Source organism: Gallinula chloropus, assembly GCF_964237585.1.
Source record: "Gallinula chloropus genome assembly, chromosome: 14".
Classification (NCBI taxonomy): domain Eukaryota; kingdom Metazoa; phylum Chordata; class Aves; order Gruiformes; family Rallidae; genus Gallinula; species Gallinula chloropus.
In genome coordinates, this window is record NC_140099.1 from 20,098,074 (window position 1) to 20,119,829 (window position 21,756).

Below are 21,756 nucleotides of genomic sequence, written 5' to 3' on the forward strand. Positions count from 1 at the left end.
GTGAGAATTAAGCAGCTTTTTCTTGGTGTTTGACACCTACCAGTACTTGCTACCTGCAGATTACCCTCTGAACTGTTTGTGTTGAGATAATTTATTTGACTTAGCAATGTGATTTTTGCTGGGTTTTGCTGCTGGTTTTATTTAACAGTAAAAGTGGGGTGAGCATCCTTGGGGAGTGGTGGAAAACACTGCCCAAAGCTCGTCACAGAAACGGGGTGGGAGGGTTTGAGGGTGAAGGGGATGCAGCCCAGTATCCTGCACTGTAAAAAGTATCTGCATTTAATCTTTGTTTTAATCATAGAATCCCAGACTGGTCTGGGTTGGAAGGGACCCCAAGGGTCACAGAGCTCCAACCCCCTGCCACAGGCAGGGACACCAACCTCCAGGCCTGGAGCTACACAAGGTTGCCCAGGGCCCCAGCCAACCTGGACTTGAACGCCCCAGGGATGGGGCACCCACCCCCTCTCTGGGCAGCCTGTTCCAGCCCCTCACCACTCTCTCTGCAAAGAACTTCCCCCTAATATCTCATCTCCCCCTTCCCTCCTCCAGCTTCACTCCATCCCCCTTGTCCTGCCAGTCTCTGCCCTTTAACAAGCTGATTCCCCTCCTGTTCCTCTGCTTCCTTCAGGGACTGGAAGGCTGCAATGAGGTTCCCCCACAGCCTTCTCTTCTCTGGGCTGAACCAGCCCAGCTCCCTCAGCCTCTCCTCACAGGGGAGGTGGGGAGGAGGTTCCTCTTCCTGGACACAAGGCAGCACACTGCCAGGGAGCAGGAGTTTGTTCAGTGGAGTTTGTCCCACTGACGTGGTACCGTGTGACGGACGCACCCTCCTGGGAGAATCCAGAGCACTCTGCTTTCTGCTGGAGCCCAGGCACTGCTGTTGCTGCCTGTTGGGGATTCATTTTGTGCTTCACATGGTTTTTTTCACCAGCACACTCTCTTGTCTGCGTTTCTGGTTGATGCAGCACCTGGGCGGTGGCTTCCCAGCGGTGGGTTTTAATCGACTTTGAGGATGCTGAGCTGCAGTATCTGCCCAGCCTGCTGTGACAGAGCGTCTATCTGCCAAGCAGTGTGCACGGCTGTGCTCTGCTTTAATTGAACAGTGACAAATAACTGCTCAAAAAATGAGGCACTCACTGAATGGCTCTAGAGTTGAGTTGTTGAGTGAGTGTACGAGCTGCTGCTGCTGGGCTTTGGTAGCGAACAGAGCCCTCAGGCCTGTCTTGAGAAGATGACAGAGCTCTGCAGTAAGTGGCCAGACCTCAGAAGGGGTCTTCTCAAGGAAATTTCTGGGTTGTTTGCTTAGGAAAAAAAGCATGTGAGAATAGGAAGGGACCTGGTCTGAGTTGCTGTTCTTGTAAGACCAGTCCAGACAATTTTGGCAGGGTAAAAGGGACTTGAAGTGATTGGTCCCTTTCCCAAAGGGAGGAAAGCCCTTGAGGACAATGGATTCAGTGTACAGACTGTCCTGCTACCAACCTTTGCCATAAGGAGATAGAGAAATGCCAAGAAGTCCATAACAACTCTTCTCTTGGGCCACCAGAGCCAACGGCAGCAAAGTTTAAAGCATTCCTCTCACTACCATGCATCTTCCTGCATGGAGACCAAGTTTAGGAAGCATAAAGGTGGTGGACAGCTATCCTGGTACACCTGGGAATGTGCAAGCACATCTCCTGATCTGTGTGCTAAAGAAGGGAAAGAAAGGGGGGAACCCAGGTGTTTCCCCTCAGGTTTTGTGAGCTTCTTCCAGACTGGCAGTGAAAGGAGGATGTGCTCCTGTTCCCAGGGCAGCACATCATTCTAGTACCTCAGAGCATTGGTAGCAGTCTTTCTCACTGCCCAAGGGGAAATCTGAATTAAGATCTGAGCAGAAAAATAAGAGATGCATGGAGTGCAATGAAGGTCCATTTGCGATGCTCGTGTGTGACCAGCAGAGTCTCGTGTGGCAGAGAAAGTTGGACAGGAAGGATAGAGCCAGAGCAGGGTCTGGCAAGTGGAATAGGAAAGTGTCCGTGGTGCTTGTTGGTAGAGAATGGGGGAATACATTTCATACTTGAAGACACAGAGCTGAAAGCAGAGCAAGAACAAGTGAAGCTCATTCATGAGAAGTCTTGTGAGACCCCCACCTGGAGTGCTGTGTCCAGCTCTGGGGTCCCCAGTACAGGAGAGACATGGAGCAGTCAGTGCGAGTCCAGAGGAGGCCACAAAGAGGATCAAGGGTTTGGAGCACCTCTCCTATGAAGTCAGGCTGGGAGAGTTGGGCTTGTTCAGCCTGGAGAGGAGAAGGCTCTGGGGAGAGCTAATTGCGGCCTCCCAATACTTCAATGGGTCCTACAGGAAAGTGGGAGAGGGACTGATCACCTGGGAGTGCAGGGACAGGACAAGGGGTGATGGCTGGTTGGATGGGGCTTTGGGCACCCTGCTCTAGTGAGGGTGTCCCTGCCCACGGCAGGGGGTTTGTACTTGGATGACCTTTGAGGTCCCTTCCAACCCAAAGGGAATTCCATATGATTAATGAATCTTATGATTCTATGATTAATTAATCTCAGTGTTCACCTTCTTCTTGATGGTACTCAATAACTCAGACCATCACATGTCCCACTGCCTCTGTGGGACTGTCTCTCTCCAGTCCTCTGTCTCATTGCTTTAATTTTCTCAGTATTCCTGGCATAGGGCTGCCAGACACCATACATTTGTGTCCCATCCTGCTTCTTGTTGCCTACCTTGTCACTAGCATTGAGATAAAGGCATCTTGCAGGCAGGAGAGGGTAATTTAATGGTAGAAAAGCAGGACATGTGTTGGACACAATGGTCATTTGAGGTCCCTTCCAACCCCTACAATTCTGTGATGCTGTGAAATGTATTTTAAGCATTGGTTAAAGTGAAGTTGAGAGAAACCAGCTCCAAAAAGTGCTAGAGAAGTTGTCTGAGAAACAAGTGGAGCTGGGCTTAACGACGTAACAGGGCTTCCAAGGAAGCCAGGAAGGGAGAGGGAAGGTCTCCTCCGCTGAGGAGGGAGTTGCAAGAATAGAGAAGTGTCATTTTTCTGCCTGTGGTGTGAAAATGGAAATGGATGCATGGAAATCATTATTTACTAAAGTGCTGAGAATGAAAGCTGCTTATGAGATATCTGTTTGCTTTAGCACACTCAAGGCCCCCACTGATGGGTAGGAATGTTCCTTCCATCAGGATCATGGTGCTGTCATCACACAATCTACTGCGAAGGGAAAGATGTTTGCAAGCTGGGTATCTTCACTTGGCATACCATAGGAGATGTAAAATAGCTATACATCAGAATGTATTAACAAATTTATTCAGAGCCATTCAAAACTAATTGCAGCTCTGGTAATTAATTTCAGGGGAGGAAGTGAGAGCACTGAAACTTCACATGGATATTGGAATATTTATGATGTTGTTTTTGTGATAAAAGCTATGCTGCCTACTACAGAGGGTTATAAGTTGTCCTAAAGATCTCACAGTGTGCATTTCTTTTTGGAAGTCTAAACCAGACTCAGTTTTTTTTTCCTGTTAAGTCTGCACTTGTGAAATGAGACAGTTTAGGGGGAAAAAAACCCCAAACCCCCTAAAACTCCCAAATAAACTAGCAAGCAAAGGCACAGTTCTTACTGATTTTCTTGGGCTGGGTGAATTGAATTAGAGAAGCAATGGCTCTGGTTTACAGTTCTCAGTTTGTAGACTTCCTGGGCTTATTTCGCACAGGACTGGGTCAGAATTCCAAGCTGAGGGCTCTTGTTTCAGAGTGGTACCCAAGCTGCATCTCCCAGCCCCATCATAGATGAGGCAAATGCTTATGTATCTGTCTGAAAAAAATACTGTATTGATTATGTCTTGGGGAGTTCAGAGGGAAAAGTTATACACATAAACACGTCTTCCTCTGTCAGGTCCTGCCATTCTGCCTTGGATCCAGTGGCCAGTAGGTCTAAGGAAGGGATTGTGCCCCTGTACTGTTTCTTGCAAGGAAATAAGGCACTTATTTGTACTTAGGAGCCCACACTCTCACCCAACTTGATTGCCAAAATCAAGTGCCAGGCTGTAGCCCCAGCCTGTGCTTGGTGGTCACACTCAGCTGTGATTTATTCTGTCGCAGCAGCAAAAACAAACCCAGTTTGCAATATGAATTGATTACAGCTGGCAAATGCAGTGTATCAGTCAAACTTTGGGCAAGACTCGGGAGAAAATGGACTGAACTGAAGAGCAATTTAGTGAGAGAAATTACTCAGGCTGGAGGAATTTGTTATAGTAAACGAGTTATTTGCTTTTCACTACATTTAAACTCCACAGTGAATCATAGAATCCCAGACTGGTCTGGGTTGGAAGGGACCTCAAGGATCACAGAGCTCCAACCCCCTGCCACAGGCAGGGACACCAACCTCCAGGCCTGGAGCTACACAAGGTTGCCCAGGGCCCCAGCCAACCTGGCCTTGAACACCCCCAGGGATGGGGCACCCACCCCCTCTCTAGGCAGCCTGGTCCAGCCCCTCACCACTCTCTCTGCAAAGAACTTCCTCCTAGTATCTCATCTCACCCTTCCCTCCTCCAGCTTCACTCCATCCCCCTTGTCCTGCCAGTCTCTGCCCTTTATCAAGCTGATTCCCTTCCTGTTCCTCTGCTCCCTTCAGGTACTGGAAGGCTGCAGTGAGGTCCCCCCACAGCCTTCTCTTCTCCAGGCTGAACCAGCCCAGCTCCCTCAGCTTCTCCTCATAGGGGAGGTGGGGAGGAGGCTCCCCTTCCCAAAGCACAGTGCTGGCTTTGTGCGCTGCAGTCAGAGCCTGGGCTGGGGATGGCCAGCCCTGCGTGAGCATCCTTCCTCCAGCAGAAGCTGGTCCCTCCATGAAAACCTGCTACACTTACACAACAGATGACAAAAGAGCTGATAAGATGACCTGTGTGTTTCCAGGACAGCTTTTCCACCCTGCTGCCGTGTCATCGTCCGATGAATGCCAACAGCAGGCAGTCAGCATTTGGATGCTGATCAGGTCCAGGTTTGAAATGAAGAATATGATTACCAAGAAGTATTTTTCATTACTCTGCCTTATTCTTTATATAAATTCCTGTAATGCAAGGCAGGGGAAAAAACCAAACAACCCTCTGTAAATGACAGCAGTGATTTTCTGGTTAGTGTTGATTTCACATGTTGTCATCAGTTGTTCAGAAATATTAAAGGATTTGCAAAAAAAAAAAAAGAAAACTGCCAAAGAAACAGAGCATAGAAACCTGGAAAAATTGAAGATGTACATAAAAATTACGGTGTATGTCCTTTGGCAACTGCATGACAAGTAAGAGTTGTGTGTCTGGCATGCAGTGTGCTTTTCCTCATAGTAAAATAGAGCATAAATAAATATTAGAAAAGGACTTTGACCGATATGGGAACTGAATTCTGAGGAAGGATGCATCCTCTTTCGTGAAGAGGGTTTCAGAACAGCATCAATGCCCAAGAATCATTAATAAATTTCATAGAATATTCCAGGTACCCCATTAAGACATTTTGGGATGTTAGGATAAAACGTAGCAGTAGCTGCACTTGCATGAGGTGAGGGTTGTCTCAGATAAGCTGTGGGTGCTGAAGGAGAGGCACAACCCAAAGAAGGATGGGGGCAGAAGGTGACTGAGGCAAAGGTTGCCCCTCAGCTGTGACATTTTGTGTCCCCCTTCGTGCCATTTTTCCCAGAATTGGTTGAGTTCTCTTTGCTATTTCCACTTCTGATCTTTGAATCATCCCATGTCAGGGAGTTCACCACCCCTCACGTGGCCAGTGAGCATCTCCCCTAACACACCGCGGTCACACACACACAACGAGCTGGAAGGACACTTGCTGACACCATCCTGTCCCCCACAATTAACTAATGCCAGAACAGAGCTGTCTGACCCACTGAATAAGTGTTCCTTGATAAATGAGCTCCCCCTCTTTCCCTGTGACTGATCCATGTGCATCCTTACATCAGCCTTGCTCTGCTGTGCTCAAGACTGGTTCCAGATACAGATTTGCTGCGCTCTTCCTGTGGCAGTAGGAGACATCTGTGCTGTATTTCATGGGCTGTAACCAACTTATTTCCACAGCACTCTGAATTAATTTTATAAACCTGAAACATAAAGGTTTCCCTGGGAAAGGGATTTTTCCTCTGCTTATTTAGAGGCAGCATCCAGATTCACGCTCAGAGGCCCTTCACTGACAATCTGGACGTCCTGTGCCACTGAGAGCAGATGCTGTCACCCTCATGCTGGGGTTTTTTTGTGCACTCACTACCCTCCTGAGACATGTTTCAGTTTCCATAGGCTTTGCATCTGTTCTCCTGGGCAAGTTCAGTGCTGCAGCCAGGGGATGGGAGTGGCAACTCTTGGAAGAGATTGTAAAGAGCATAGCAAAAGAGCTTAGGTGATGGTCTTCAACAAACTCAAATGAGAACGTGGAGTTTCACCCCACAATACTTCACAGTGGAAAAAGTCCCACCAGTGTTATTTCTGTTGGCCAAGTATTGAGCATTTGCTGTATTTGTCTTTTCTAACAAATGGAAGTGCTCTTGTGTGGCAAGGAAAGCTGTCATATCCCTCAGCATCTCCACTCTGAGCTGAGATGAGCAATTCTGGCAACCTGTAAAGGGAATATTTATCTTCTGAGCCTCCTGACCTGCTTCTGAGGCCGCTCAGGTTGAGGAAGTATCGGCATGTCTAGACGGTGCGTGAACTATTAAATCCCTTTGAGGTCTTCCTGGCTTTTCCCAAGTGCTGTTAATGAGTACATTCACCAAAATGAGTGCTGCAGATCTTTAGATGTTAAAAAATAAAAATGAGATTAATTGCCTACTTACCAATGATCAAAGCTGAGACTTCATGAACATTACTCCCCAGCTATTACCTTAGGATAGTCTTACCTTTGTATCAGTTTTAAGCTAACAGATTAGGGATCCCAGATGTCTGCTAGACAGTTGGGTAATTCTTGTTGGGAATAGTCTTGCTGTCCCTCACCATGGATTCTGTCCTTATTGTAACAGATAGGAGTAATTTAGGGGAAAAAGATCATTGGAACAAAATAGATTTTTGGGGGGTGGAGTAGGGAAAGGCAGTGCTGTTATAAAACAACATCTGTTTCTGCTCCACAGTGATGCTCTGTGTCCATTCATCCATTCATCCAGCTGAGGCCAGGAATGGTTTCTGTGCTTTTTTAAAAGCCCCATGCGAATTTTAGGTGCAGCTTGAAGAGGAGAGACAGCAAATGAGAAATGCTCTTTTTTAAATAACACAAATAGGTTGCCATTCCTTAAAGCACAGATTTCACTTGCTCCTTGGTGAGGGATGTTTGTAGCTAAACTGGAAGATACTGTCCAATGTATATACTAAGTAAGTGCTTTCATCAAATAATGTACATTAGAAAAAATAGGCATTTTTTGGAATTAGAGTGATTTTTCCCTAAAGAGAACTGCTTCAACCATTCTTTCACTGTTAGAGGCTTCTTCAGTCACCGAAACATTCGTATCTTTAAATTGAATCCAAACCATGTTGCCTTTCAGTAAGCAAATGAGCACCCCACTGCCATGCATCTGTGTTTGTGAGCTGGTTTAAACCATCTCATTTACATTTTGAGAACTTCATTAAGCATCTAGTGGCTACTGCCTTTCATCCTACACAGCAATTGTCTTAAGCATTTAAGAAATGTGCTGAAACATCTGACAGTTGAGCTGTTCTTGATTGGTAAAAACTCCTCCTTACTGAAGAAGTTAAACCAAATCAGTATGTTTGCTTCCCTTGGAAATGCACTTTGGCATCGTGCTCTTGTCTTGCTGCATTATTGCTCCATGATCTATTTATGTGGAGAATCTTGGAGGTTGCTTAAAATGCAGCCCCCTTTTTGTGTTTTCCAGCTCATTTACCAAGACAACCTTGCTTGTTCACAGTATTGACTTAGCAGAGCTCCAGCGTGCCATGCTGGAAGAGGGTTGGGTTTGTCATCTCGGTTGCAGATACGGTCATTAATTTGTCACTGTGTAATTGTTCTGTATGGAAAAATATGGTCGTTCATAAAGTGCTATTGGAAATCACAAGAAAACGGGGTGGTTTGCTAGGGAAGGTGTGCACTGTCCATGCACAACGTGCTCAAGGGCCATGCAGAGGAGGCTGTAGCCTTGTGGGATGCTCACTACGTCATCACCTCTGAAATACAATATATGTCTTGGGATGGATAGATTCTTGATCATGGAAGTGCAGTTGTTGGCATAAGCATGAAGTGCTTAATTTAAACTTAGGGACTGAATCTTGATGCCACTTTGATAATTACATCTCTTGTTGCCCTGATAAAATTAATGGTCTGCCTACTGCAGATGAACCTGCTGCTCAGGATGCAAAACCAGGGCCGTGCTGTTGGCACAGACATCACTGGCAGTGCCCAGCTCACCCACTATGCGGCTGTGCCATGCGCTTTGCTGGGTGAGAGCAGGCACCAGCTTGGTTTCCCAGTACACAAACTTCAGGCTTGGTATGTGACAGAGAAGCCTTTCTCTGAAAACTAGCCTTAATGAGGGGTAACAAAACAGGGATTGAAAAAATTGGAAAGCTCTTTGGGTGGATGTCTGACAGTAGCAAAAGAGCAGGAGAACCTGTGCCACCAGGGCTGGGAACAGCACAGCTCCTGCTCAATCCTGTAGCCTTTAGCAAATTCATCTGGGAGGCAGCCAATTTTCAAGTCCTAGAATGAGTTCTCTTGGTTGATATCAGATCTTAGCCTGCCTGTAAGGAGGAAAGAAAAGATATTGACTTGAACGCAGCGCCATCGCTTTCGAGGTTGGGACTGATCTGAGCCCACAGGGAGGAGAAATGCACGTTGTGACCCTCACTGAGAGCAAAATCGTGCTGCCTAATTTCAGTCAATGAAGGTTTCCACTATTGCCATTGAAGTGTGAGCAGATCCATCTCCAGTGAGTCAAGACAAACATAAAATCACAGCTTCATAGGCTGGTCTGGGCAGGAAGGGCCCTCAAACCCCCCTGCCTGTGGCATCCCTGCCTTGGGCTGGGACAGCCTCCACGAGCCCAGGGTGCCCAAAGCCCCATCCAACCTGGCCTTCAACACTTGAACATGGTAGGTTAGAACCCAGCAGAGTTAGGACTTCATAGGTGATGGTAGTAATGAAATTATTACTCATTGTGCTGTGGGGAGATCAGGATTAAAGCCCTGAGAGCATTTTTATTACCAAGTTCCACAAGAAGGGAGATGATTATTAATTTTTAAAAGGTTTTAATACTTGTCTTCTTAGCATTCACATTTTTATTCAAACTGTAGGTAACTTTGTTTCAAGAAGAGTACTGAAGCAACACAGAAGACAGTAGCCCAGGCAGACAATAGGTATGGCCATCAATGTGGTAGGCATATGGAAGTCATGCCAAACATACTCCTGGAAGTTCATCCACCCAGAACAGACCCAATTTTGGACCTCACCTTCAAGCTCTCACTTCACTGAGCACATGCTCCGTTTTGCCTGGGTGGCTGTGGATATTTTTGTGCTTTTCTGTACCTGCTCCTGTGTGGGTGGCAGCAGCAGCTTCACCCGCAGCTCCTAGAGCAGCTCCGTGCCGGCAGCCTGTCGCTGCTCAGAACAGTTCTGGGGCCATCTGGGCATCATGGGGAGGTGTTTCCAGGCCATGACATGATACCACAGGCAGATTCAGGTAGTTTGTTACCCATGGTAACAGTGAGTCCCAAGCTGCACGACATTCAAGCAGCGGCGAGTGAGTCCTTCCAGCTCCCTGATCTTTGCAGGACAAAAGCAAATGAAGCAGAGGAGACTTTCCCAGAGTGGGCACAAAGGGTCTGCAGCCCTAATCTCCATGGTGGCCACTCTGCTCCTGAGCAGTGACAGCCACCTTCCCTGCACCACCAGCAGCAATGCAGCCACAGGGACCTGCAAAACAAACTGGTCCATTTTGACAAAGTAATAGAAACTCAACGAGTACCTGTAAACCAGAGAATAACTTGCTGGAGCTTGTCACTTGAAAGATTAAAGTCCCTACCTTTCCTTTATTTTCAGTCTACAGTTGTCTGTGGTCCCAGCCAGTTGCTAATGAAGAAAGTCTCTTCAACAGCCCAGAGCAGGTCACTTCTCTCTATGCTTCCTTCTGGTCACTGTTTGGCTTCATTGTATTTGTAACTCCTGCGTTCGTTCAGCAGCGTATGGGGTCAGATATGTTCAAATACACAGTATGCAGTCATGGAAAGGGGTTTCTGTGAAGGTTTTGTGGTCCCTGGCTGCAGAATGGGGTATGTCATCTTCTGTCCGTGCCCTGGCAGGGTTCTGCTACCCCTGTGCATTTGCCTCAAGGGAAAAAAGTGAGTGGGGATAAATTTAACTGCCTTCCTGATGAACAAAAGGCAGAGCTGTTACAACTGCAGAGGTTTCTCTTTGTCCCTCTGGGTAAGGTTGTTAAAAGCAAAGAACCAACAACCTTCCAGCTATGAAATATTTGAAATCACAGGTAGCAAACGGACTCAAGTGCCCTAATTCATATATTTTAAATGTTTGTGTTGTCATTCACTTGTACAGAAAAGCAGAAGGCGGTGTATCTTCCAACTAACAGTTGTATTTATCTTCCAATTAACATGCTTTTAGCAAAAATTTGTACTGTATTTTGGTTTTACTCTGGAAAAAATGACCTCTCTCTTCTCCTTGATTACTTTTCACCACCCTGCCTTTAAAACCCGAGGCGTGATACATACATGAAGAGGATTTAACTGCTGGATCATCTAGCTTCCAGCCTTTGCATACCCACTTTCCTTACATTGTTTCCATCTCTTTCCTCTTCCAATAGCAGGTCATAAATTTGGATCATGGACAGATGTTTCTAACATCTGAACCACTCATCCATCAATTCATAGCCCATAAAAAACCCCTGCATCTCTACCATTCTGCATCCTTGGACCCCAAGCCTGTAAGCACTAAAGACTTGGGGACTTCTAGTTTCTTTAAAAAAAAAATAAGAGAAAAAGGCAAAAAGACAGACAGACTCTTTTATGCTTTTGTGTGCACCAAATAAAACCAATTACACAATGTTGTAAACACAAAAACAAGTAAAATGAATGGCAGGAGCAAGTGCAGAGTGATTGTTAATGTAATCCTGGGAGAAGAAAGTCGATTACGTGCCTGTGATTGTTCTTATGGATTAGGAGTCAGCTAATTGGAAAAGATTCTGCCCGCTGTTAAATGTGCTTTAGATACTCTTTTTTTTTTTTCCCTAGGAAGAAAAGAGGGAAAGAAGAGGTTTATTGTGTAGCTGCTGTTTCCATAAGCCTTGTCTGTTAGTGAAGGGAGGGTGAGCACTGGGAGCGGGACCTGCCCGCCGCTGGGGTGGCCATGGGCTCCTCCAGCAAACATCTTCAGCCCCACACAATTAAGCAGTGGAATAGGCTGCCCAGGGAGGTTGTGGAGTCTCCATCTCTGAAGATATTCAAGACCCATCTGGATGCCTACCTGTGCAATATGAGCCAAGGAACTGCTTTGGCAGGGGGGTTGGACCCAATGAGCTCTCAAGGTTCCTCCCAACCCCTGTGATCATGGTATCCAGCCTCACACAAGGCACTGTGGCTCATGGTACATCCTCACAGCGTGCTGGCTCAGAGCTGTGTTTGACCTCTTGGTCCCTGTTGCTTCAAGGGTGACAGGTACCACCTCAGCACAGGAGCAGACGTGAGGTTTGGGCAGCTCCACCGATTACGTGTGAAAGTATTAAGAAAAGAAAAGAGATGTCACCAAGAGCAGTGTCACGTGATGCACAGAGGGAGAGGAACTGATGCTGAGCGTGGCAAAAGATGTTGTGCAGCTGGCCCTATTGATTTTGCCTGATTTACAGTGTTTGTCATCATGAGTCACTCATTTCAGGGCTGTAACTGTCCTTTGAAATGACAATGACACAGGAGCCACCTACTTGGTGAGGCCTATGTTCAAAACCAGAGAGCTGTGGTTAACAACCCCATGCATCACTACAGGCTGGGGGAGACCGACTGGAGAGCTGTCAGGCAGAGAAGGACCTGGGGGTGTTGGGTGACTGCTGACTGAATGTGAGCCAGCAGTGTGCCCAGGAAAGCCAATGGCATCCTGGCTTGTGTCAGAAATAGTGTGGCCATTAGGTCTGGGGAGGGGATTGTGCCCCTGGACTGGGCACTGGTGAGGCTGCACCTCGAGTGCTGGGTCCAGTTCTGGGCTCCTCCCCATCAGAAGGACATTGAGGTCCTGGAGAGAGTCCAGAGAAGGGCAGCCAGGCTGGGGAAGGAGCTGGAGGGCAAATCCTCTGAGGAGCAGCTGAGGGAGCTGGGGGCAGGGTCAGCTCAGCTGGGAGGGAAAAGTTCTTCCCTGGCAGAGTTGTGGGGCTGTGGCACAGGCTGCCCAGGGAGGGGGCTGAGTCACCTTCCCTGGGTGTGTTTAACAGAGGGGAGATGAGGTGCTCATGAATATGCTTTAGCACAGGACAGGGATGGTTGGACTTGATCTTAAAGGTCTTTTCCAACCTGGTGACTGTGATGCTGCTGGGCAAACTTGTTCAAGAAAAGCGGCACCTGAAACAAGGTGCTCAGAGCCGTGTGCCCTGAGCCCAGCAGGGCCATTTCACAGATCCAACTGCAGAAGAAAACTCTTTTTTTTTTTTTTTTATTAAACAAAATCAATTGTCATTGTTGTTATAAATTGCAAAGAAATGAGTCTTAAGACCGCCAGAGCTTTTATAGGCATGTACAGTAGATTAATTTACATTGCGTTTACTTGTCATTAATTAAAGAGATGCTTGTCTGACTTTTTGAGTCAATGAAGAAATTTATGGTCAGAATCAATAGGCCAAGTACAATGGACTAAGGATGTGTTTATTTTTTATAAACATAACTGTGCATATTGGCAATCAATATTTAATCATCCCATAGGATTAATTTCTCAAGAAATCTATGTGTTGCAGTCTTTTAGAGAATGTAGTGTTTCTGGAGAACAGGCAAAGAATAAACACCCTTCCATTGACAGTGTGGAGGAGATGCTTTCTGCCTGCTGCCATGAAATGCTGCTGTGCTTTCACAGTCCCTTTTCTCCAGTGGCAGGCAAATACATTGTGCTTTTCTGTTGGCTTTAGGGCACTAGATAGCTAACAGAAAAGCAAAATTAAAGATTATTTAGTTGGGAGGAGTGGCTGACACGCAGGACACTGAGCTGCCATTCAGTGAGACCTGGACAGGCTGGAGAGCTGGGCAGGGAGAAACCAGATGAAGTTCAACAAAAGCAAGTGGAGAGTCTGGCGCCTGGGAAGGAATAACTGCTGGAATCAGTACAGGCTGGGGGATGACCTGCTGGAGAGGAGCTCTGTGGAGAAGGACCTGGGGGTCCTGGTAGATGGCAGGGTGGCCATGAGCCAGCAGTGTGCCCTGGGGGCTGAGACAGACAATGGGATCCTGGGGGCATCAAGAGGAGTGTGGCCAGCAGGTCACAGGAGGGGATCCTCCACCTCTGCTCTGCCCTGGTCAGGCCCCACCTGGAGTGTTGTGTCCAGTTCTGGGCTCCCTGGGATCAAACAGACAGGGATCTCCTGGAGAGAGTCCAGAGGAGGCTACAGAGATGCTGAAGGGCCTGGAGCATCTCCCCTGTGAGGAAAGGCTGAGTGAGCTGGGGCTGTTCAGCCTGGAGAGAAGAAGCCTGAGAGGGGATCTGATCAATGGGGATCAATAGCTGAAGGGTGGGACACAGGGGGACATGGGCAGCCTCTGCTCAGTGTCTGTGGGGACAGGACAAGGGGCGATGGGCTCAAGTTGGAGCACAGGGAGTTCCCCCCCAATGTGGGGAAGAACTTCTTGCCAGTGAGGGTGAGGGAGCCCTGGGACAGGCTGCCCAGGGGGTGTGGAGTCTCCTTCTCTGGAGAGGTCCCAGCCCTGTCTGGACACCGCCCTGTGTGCCCTGTCCTAGGGACCCTGCTTTGGCAGGGGGTTGGACCCCATGGGCTCTGGAGGTCTCTTCCAACCCCTAAGATTCTTTGATTCTGTGAATAACCAGGAGGAAAGGAGTCTTGTTTGAATCCTTCTGTGTTGTGGATTGGCTGAGTGTAGGTACACGCCGCTAAATTAATTACAGGTTAGGTAAATGATAACATTAATAAGTACTCCAGGAACTGATTCATCCTCAGTGCTTTACAAATATTCACAAACCATTAGAAAACTCTTGTTTTAGCTTGGCCAAAGTAAATTTCCAACAATTTATTTCCTCCTTGTTTTTTGTAAAGGCATTTTTTCTCCTTCAGAAATTCTTTTTCAAGGAAATCCTGATTCTTGCTGAGTTTAAAGCTCTGCATGCACAAAGTGACATGCAGGCAGATGTTTTACGGATGCGTTTGCTTATGTAATCTCTCTTTGAAGCATCAATCTTGATTTTAGTATTAAAAGGCGTAGCCTGGTTGAGCTTTTGGCTGCCTCCTCTGAGGGATCTGGCTTCAGAGAGCCTCTTCCCATTCTATGCAAGGAGTTTAAATTGCCTGGAAGCATTGCAGGAATCTGTATCCTATTTTTGGGGGTGTTTTGGGCATTTCAGTGCTGATGTTAAGTGCCTCAGCATCATGCAGAGCTGTGGTAGAAACCCTTGTTCCTCCAGCTGGTTGCTGGTTGCCAGCTCTCCAACTGACCTTTGGTTTTTGTCCATATCCCATCAGCAAGTAAATGAGTTCAACTGCTACGCTTCTTTTTGTGGTTTTAATATTTTTCAGCTGATTCTGTTTCATACCAGGTCTGGGAAGCAGCTCCATGGTGGTCCCCAGGCTGGGGGTGGTCCAGCAGGGATGTCCCAGGCTCTGGGAGTGATGCTTCCAGGCAGCTGCTTCATTTCCAGCACAATTGTTGGGCTTATTTTCCTCATGGGAAGAGAAGATTAAAAGCTGAATGTGGCAAAAGCTGTGCAGATACTGTTGTTTTTTGTTTATTTGTTCAACTGCTCAGCCCAGAAACCAGGTGAGGGGAATTTTGGGTCAAACCTAGTGGCAGTTTTGAGATGTTTGGGGGGTTTCTTAGTAAAAAGAAGAATTGAGGAGAGCTGCTGTGGATTGCAAGGCAAAAAAGATGTGTGTTGCTTTCCTATGGAGAAATACCAATAGCCAGTGTTGGCTCAGGAGGCGTGATACTGAAATGAAAAATCCAATTGTTTAGCTTTCATAATGGAGTTGGTTGTAGAGAAGGGCTGGATGTGATACTAATCCATGACTGTTCTGGTAACTCCAACCTTTAAATGGGAAGTATTAGTTATCAAGAATATTTGATGGAGTCTCTGTTTTGCTATTCCCTGTCTGTGTGTCTGTCCTGGCTCACACGGTGAAGCACGGCTTTGGTGTGGTGCTGGAACAGGCTGCCCAGAGAGGGGGTGGGTGCCCCATCCCTGGGGTGTTCAAGGCCAGGTTGGATGGGGCCCTGGGCATTTCTCCTTTGTGTGACACCTGAGCCTATAGCCTGGCTTATCCAGCATATACAACCCCAGGAACCCTGAAACTACATCTCAGGTGCTCTCTGTGTTGGTGTAACTGAAGCCCTGCAAGGCTCACAGTGCAGTGAAACACTCGCTGATGCTGATGGCAACAAAGTGAGTCTGATGCTAAAGCTGTTCCATCAGGAGGTGTTGGTTGCCACTTGCCTGAACATAAGCCAGCAGTGTGCCCAGATGGCTGAGAAGGCCAATGGCATCCTGGCTTGTGTCAGGAATAGCATGGCCAGCAGGACCAGGGAGGTGAACATCACCCTGTGCTCAGCTCTGGTGAGGCTGCATCTCGAGTGCTGGGTTCAAGTTTGGGCCCCTCACTCCAAGAAGGACATTGAGGCCCTGGAGCGTGTCCAGAGAAGGGTGACAAAGCTGGGGAAGGGGCTGGAACACAAGTCTGATGTGGAGCGGCTGAGAGAACTGGGACTGTTCAGCCTGAAGAAGAGGAGGCTGAGGGGAGACCTTCTTGCTCTCTCCAGCTCGCTGGAAGGAGGTTGTGGTGAGCTGGGGCTCAGCCTCTTCCCACAGACACCCAGCAACAGGAGGAGAGGGAATGGCTGCAAGTTGTGCCAGGGGAGGCTCAGGTTAGAAATGAGGAGACATTTCTCCTCCCAAAGAGCGTTTGGGCATTGGAAGGGGCTGCCCAGGGAGGTGGTGGAGTCACCATCCCTTGGGGTGCTTAAAGGAAGGTTGGGTGAGGGACTTAGGGACGTGGGTTAGTGAGTAATAGGGGTGGTAAGGGGATGGTTGGACTGGATGATCTTGGAGGTCTTTTCCAACCTTAATGATTCTGTAATCCCAACTTTCTTAAGAATTCCTCTTGGTTTTTGGTTTCTCAGTCTGAGTTTTATGTTCTGGGCATTCAGCTGCACTGGTGTAACGTGCTTCAGCAATCGAAGTATCGACATCCCCATCCCACTGCTGTAAATCTGATCCTCTGATAATATTTCTACAAATGTGGTTTGTTTGGATGAAATGTGGTCTGTTCAGTCCTGGATTCCACTGTAGGTTTTTATTGCCTCAGCAAAGTGAAGTATTGGAATAAAAGGGTTTCTCTCCTTAATAACCTCTGAACATGTAATACAGGGGAGAAGTCAGCACATGAACAGGGGTAGTAGTAAGTTTAGTGGAAGCTCTGCACCTAAACAGTTGTCTTGGGGTGAGTGGTAAATATCTAACGATATTTTCCCTTTGTTTTCTGCAGCCAGTGGCTGTAATAGGGCAGGGGATCTGCAAGTAATGCAGCAGTATCAAGTCACACTGCTGCCTAGACTGTGTATGGCTTCTGCTTATCTATAAACTCGTTAAAATAATGATAGAGACAACGTGGCACTCTCTTCTTGGGATGCCTTCTTCTTAATTAGATTTTTTTTCTCTTTTCATTTCTTGGTAAGGCATATAAATAAAAGAAGCTATGGATTTTGATGTTGGAAACACTGTGCACTCTATAAAGCACAAAAATCTATGCTTTGCCTTTTTTTTTTTTAATAAAACAGCCTCTTGTTTGCTCATATTGACTTTCATTGTTCTCTGAAATCCATCCATCTCTGAGACTCCAAGGACTGCTGATAATTATGCACTAAGGCCATTAATGGCTGGCCTATTTCTTTCTCACTCCTCAACGAAAGTGGTAAGTGCTTGGAAATCAAACTCCATTTCAGTCCTTCAGTGTGGTCTTATTAGCTTCAAATGATGCCCCAAATGATGGCAATGAAACCTCATTGCCTCTAACAAGGAGGCAGCACCCAGCTCAGGGAGCCACGGCTGCTCCAGCCTGGTGTGCACAGGGACACAAACCACGTCTGCCACTGCAGTTGGCCAAGGTTCCTTCAGAATCACGGGGGAAACGATGCTGCCAGACATGAGGAGCCAATGTGCCTGGTCAGGTCTAAAGGGATAGCATTTGAGAGCCTCAGGTAGCTGATGAGATGAACTGAAAATAAATGTTTGGATTATTTTTTTGTTTGTTTTAGGAAGAAAAAGTTATTTAATAATTTAACAAGTGTGTTTGAAGCAGAGGAGTAGGTCTGCAGAGAAATCCAGGGACCTAAAGATGGAAGCATCTGCCTGGATGCTAGGGCATTTACATGCCACCAGCACCTGGGTGCTTCATCCCTTGACATAGTCTGTCTGGTGAGTGTCAGAAATGCTCCTGAACTCAAGTAATGCTGTGATTATCATGCACACAGCAAACTTCTGAGCGCTGCCCAGCACCTGCAGCCGAGCTTCAGTGAGGGACCTGCATGGGCAGAGAAGGACAGGCAGACAGCAGGCAGGGGTGGCCTCTTGATACAATGGGTTTGCAGTCTGTCACCTCACCTGTCTGTTATGGAGATGCTGAGTAGTGGGTTATTTCAGGGAGGTTTGTGTCCTTGCTGTATCTCTAACCCTCCTGGGTGGTTTGAAGGTGGAAGGAAGCAGAGATCTGCACGTGCTCCCGTTTGTTTCTAAGGTGAAGACAACATCTACCCCAAAAGCTCTGACATTTGCATCCTTCTTTTGATTTTTAGGCTGGACAACAGCGTTGGTGGGAACAGGAAATTACAGTGAATGGAAATATTCAAAGGGGAGAATTAATTACCTACAACCTAACTGAACTGATCAAGCCAGAGGCGTATGAAGTCCGTCTAACGCCCATCACCAGATTTGGGGAGGGGGACTCAACTATTCGGGTCATCAAGTATAGTGGTAAGAAGACCTTCATGTACAAGGATATGTGCTGTGGTGAATTCTGCCTGGTTTGGTCTGCTGGACAGGGCATGGCTGGGTTGGGGTACGTGGTGTGAACTGATTGCTGGTCCAGCAGATAATGCTGTGAGGGATGAGTGTGGGATTCCAGGAAGGAGGGTTCTGGGTAGAACTGGGTAGAAATGGAATTCTCCTACCTTGGGAAAGTTTCTTGATTACAAAAGAAAACCTCCCTAAAAAATATATATAAATCCCTCCGAACAGCCAAAATGCAAAATCTTATTAAGGGTTTTGTGAAATACAGGAAAAAAATAGAATAAATTGATGCTCTCTTTATAGAATAGCTCATTTCAGGGGGTTGTTCTTACTTTGAACGCATGAGTTTTGAAGAAAGATCTACAAAACAAGGAGTATTCTAAAGATGTCAAAATATGATTTGCTATTGTCAAAATAGCAGGTTTCCCCCAGAATGAGCACTTTTTGAGAAGTCTTTATTTGAATAGGAATGAGGGTTTGTTTTTTTTTCAAAGTGCCTGTTTCTAGCCATATGCAAGTGGAAAAGGGCATTTCTACATTTCCCTCTAAAAGGTCATGCTGTGACCAAGATTTGTCCACTTTAATCTAACAAGAAAAATGCAGCCTTCTTCCAGCCTCCCAGCATTACCAGGAATGAATTCCAAGGGCTCTGAAAAAATCCCTCAGAATATCTTTACTGAGTAACTGAATCACGTTTTCAGCTTCCTTCTGTAAGAGTGACCCTGAATGGGTGAGAGGGACCATGGAGAGAGGGGAGCTCTGCTGAAGGTACCGTGCAGGGTGCAGTGGGAGAGTGATGTGCTGAGTGGGAAGTCTTTGTGATTGAAAAAGGGGAAGCGTGTGCCAGGGGAGAGACTTCTACATCTGGGATCAGGAAAGTAGGTGGTTTTCATCTGGGGACAGGCTTCTTTGCAGGGCCTGTAGTAATAGGATAAAGGCTAAGGGTTTTAAGCTAGAAGAGCATAGAATCAGGCTAGGTAGAAGGAAGAAATGCTTTATGATGAGGATGGGGAGGTACAGGGTGCCCAGAGAAGCTGGAGATGCCGCTGGATCCCTGGCAGGGTTCAAGACCAGGTTGGATGGAGCTTTGGGTACCCTGGGCTAGTGGAGGGTGTCCCTGCCCATGGCAAGGGGACACTGGGGATGTCTGAGGGCCCTTCCAGCCCAAACCATCCTTCCAGCCCAAACTGCCTACAGCTACCTGAAAGGAGGGTTCAGAGAGGTGGGCAATGGTCTCTCCAGCCAGGAGACAGGAGATGGGACAAGAGGCAATGGCCTCAAGCTGCCCCAGGGCAGGGTCAGCTCAGCTGGGAGGGAAAAGTTCTTCCCTGGCAGAGTTGTCAGGGCCTGGCACAGGCTGCCCAGGGAGGGGGCTGAGTCCCCAGCCCTGGGTGTGTTTAACAGAGGGGAGATGAGGTGCTCAGGGACAGAAGCGGTTGGACTTGATGATCTTAAAGGTCTTTTCCAACCTGGTGACTGTGATAATTGTATCGTTAGGAACATCCCACAGGACAAAAGCCAGGTGCCAGACAGATCAAGTCACAGCTAAACCCTGTAGCTCCAACTGCTCCAGGAGCTAGCTCCAGTAGTAATTAGTTGTATACAGATAACTAAGAGAGCCCAAAGCAGGAAATCACATGCAGTAGAAGTTCCAAAAGCAACCTGCAGATCAAGAATTAATTTCAAAAATCGTTATCAAATAATCTAAAGTAGTGAACAAATCTGAAAAAAATACTAAATGTCTTGTGCACCATATCTGGAATTCTGTGTGATCAATGATTAGCTTGGCCCAACTCAATCTCATAAATTATTTTTATTGCTGTATTAATATCAAGGGGGAAAAATGACCTTAAGCAATCTTAAACATCTGTTCTAAAGGATGTATTAGCAAATTTCACTAAATGCCATCTCTAACGATGGTGATGGAGGAACCTTAGGTTTTGACTGTTACAGGAGAGTGTTTGCAAAGTCTACTTTTACCCAAGGGTCACAAGAATAAGATCTCAATTAAAAGAAGGGCTTGATTACTAAAGCTGGGGACGTACAAATGAGAAGATGGTCATTCTCCTGCAGTTCCTGTTGGACTTTGGCTCCTCTTTGCCCCAACAGACACCTATTTTCTGACACCATTGGTGGCAGTCCAGTCCCTTTGGGGCTCCCAGGCTCTTCCTGAAGCTGCTCTGGAGCAGAAGCTTCTTTCCAACCTTAGGGATTTCCCCATATCAATCCCAGTCTCTCTGTGCTGGCTGGGAGAGGGACATGTGTGTGTCACACCCAGCTTGCGTCAGGCAGCCTCTGTCCTCTTCCATGGACCTCAAAATTTGTCCAGTGACTTCAATACCCACCAGTGCTCCTAGGAGGAGGGAAAAAAACCCACCATTTTGGTCAGTCAGTCACTACTGCTCAGTTTTGGTGGTGGTTGTACTCTGGCAAGTCTCAGGAGGTTGTCTGAGGTCTTGGCTGTGGCTCAACTGTGTCAAGCGGGAGGTTTTAATGAAGCATTCTGTGAGCTACATTTCTAGCCCCTGGCTGGCAGGAAGAACATTCCCCAGCAGCATAAAGGCGTTATTTTGTCTACTGCAAATTTTTTCTGCTAGAATCCACCAGCATGGATGTGAATAACATCCCATTTCAAACCCACTGATGAGGGGCCGCTACAAAACCCAGCCGCCCAGGAGAGAGGAAGCCGGTGCCTCGTGCCCCAGATGGAGGGATGCTTTTGGAGCAATACTCCTTCTTGCTATTACTCCAGGGCTGACAAATTCACAGCTTCAGAAACCATAAGCCAGATGCTAATCAATGAGATAAACCTAAAGTGATTTCCCTTTGAAGAGGGATCCCCGAACCGCTGAGGCTTTGTGTGCTTCAAATATGCATTTTATCTCCACATTCATCCAGTGACTATAGTGTCAGCTAACTGTTGCCAGGCTAATTTTAAGGATGTTAAAGCTTCAGCTATAAAGTAATGATATTGCATACATTATTATAGTGCAAATCCGATACTTAAGAGTCTGAAATGCTGGAGTCTTAGAAAAGTGGTTAATGGGCTGGCAGGATGCACAGCAGCAGGCCTGCATCAGTGTAAGGAATAATTCTGAACATTACCCAGAAAATAAAAGACATCATGTGAATGCTTCTTAAGAGGAGAACTGGGATCATTTCTTACATTTTTTTTTCTCCCATTACTTTTTTTTTCACCCCCTCAGGCAAGGAGGAAAAAACCATTTGAATTTTCATATTTTCAGTGGGATTCTCTGTGTGCACGTGTGCCTCTGCGTGCTTGGTTTTGATCAGTACCCCAGAAACACATTGGCCTGTGGCAATGTCAGCCCTCCTTTCTCAACCCACCACGTTAGGAATACTCTTTTTGGAGGACAAGTACCCAGAACCATGTCCATTCAGGTCTTGAATACCTCCAAGGATGGAGACTTCACAGTCTCTCTGGGCAACCTGTTTGGTGCTCGGCCACCCTTGGGTTTAAAATGTACAGATGTATTTGCTGCTGCTGAGGATTCCCATTGCAAATGTATTCTTTCCTTAGTTTTTTC

At 46.9% G+C, this 21,756-nt stretch overlaps 1 protein-coding gene across 2 annotated transcripts in view; it reads left to right on the top strand.

Annotated features, from left to right (window-relative positions):
• The window catches only part of MDGA2 (MAM domain containing glycosylphosphatidylinositol anchor 2), a gene marked incomplete at both ends in the record, with an annotated part of 321,167 nt that overhangs the window by 272,392 nt on the left and 27,019 nt on the right, over positions 1-21,756 (top strand). For both annotated transcript variants that reach the window (XM_084270655.1, XM_084270656.1), the window contains one exon: positions 17,995-18,172. In XM_084270655.1, the coding sequence (XP_084126781.1) occupies positions 17,995-18,172 (178 nt within the window). The remainder of the gene's footprint in view (positions 1-17,994; positions 18,173-21,756) is intronic.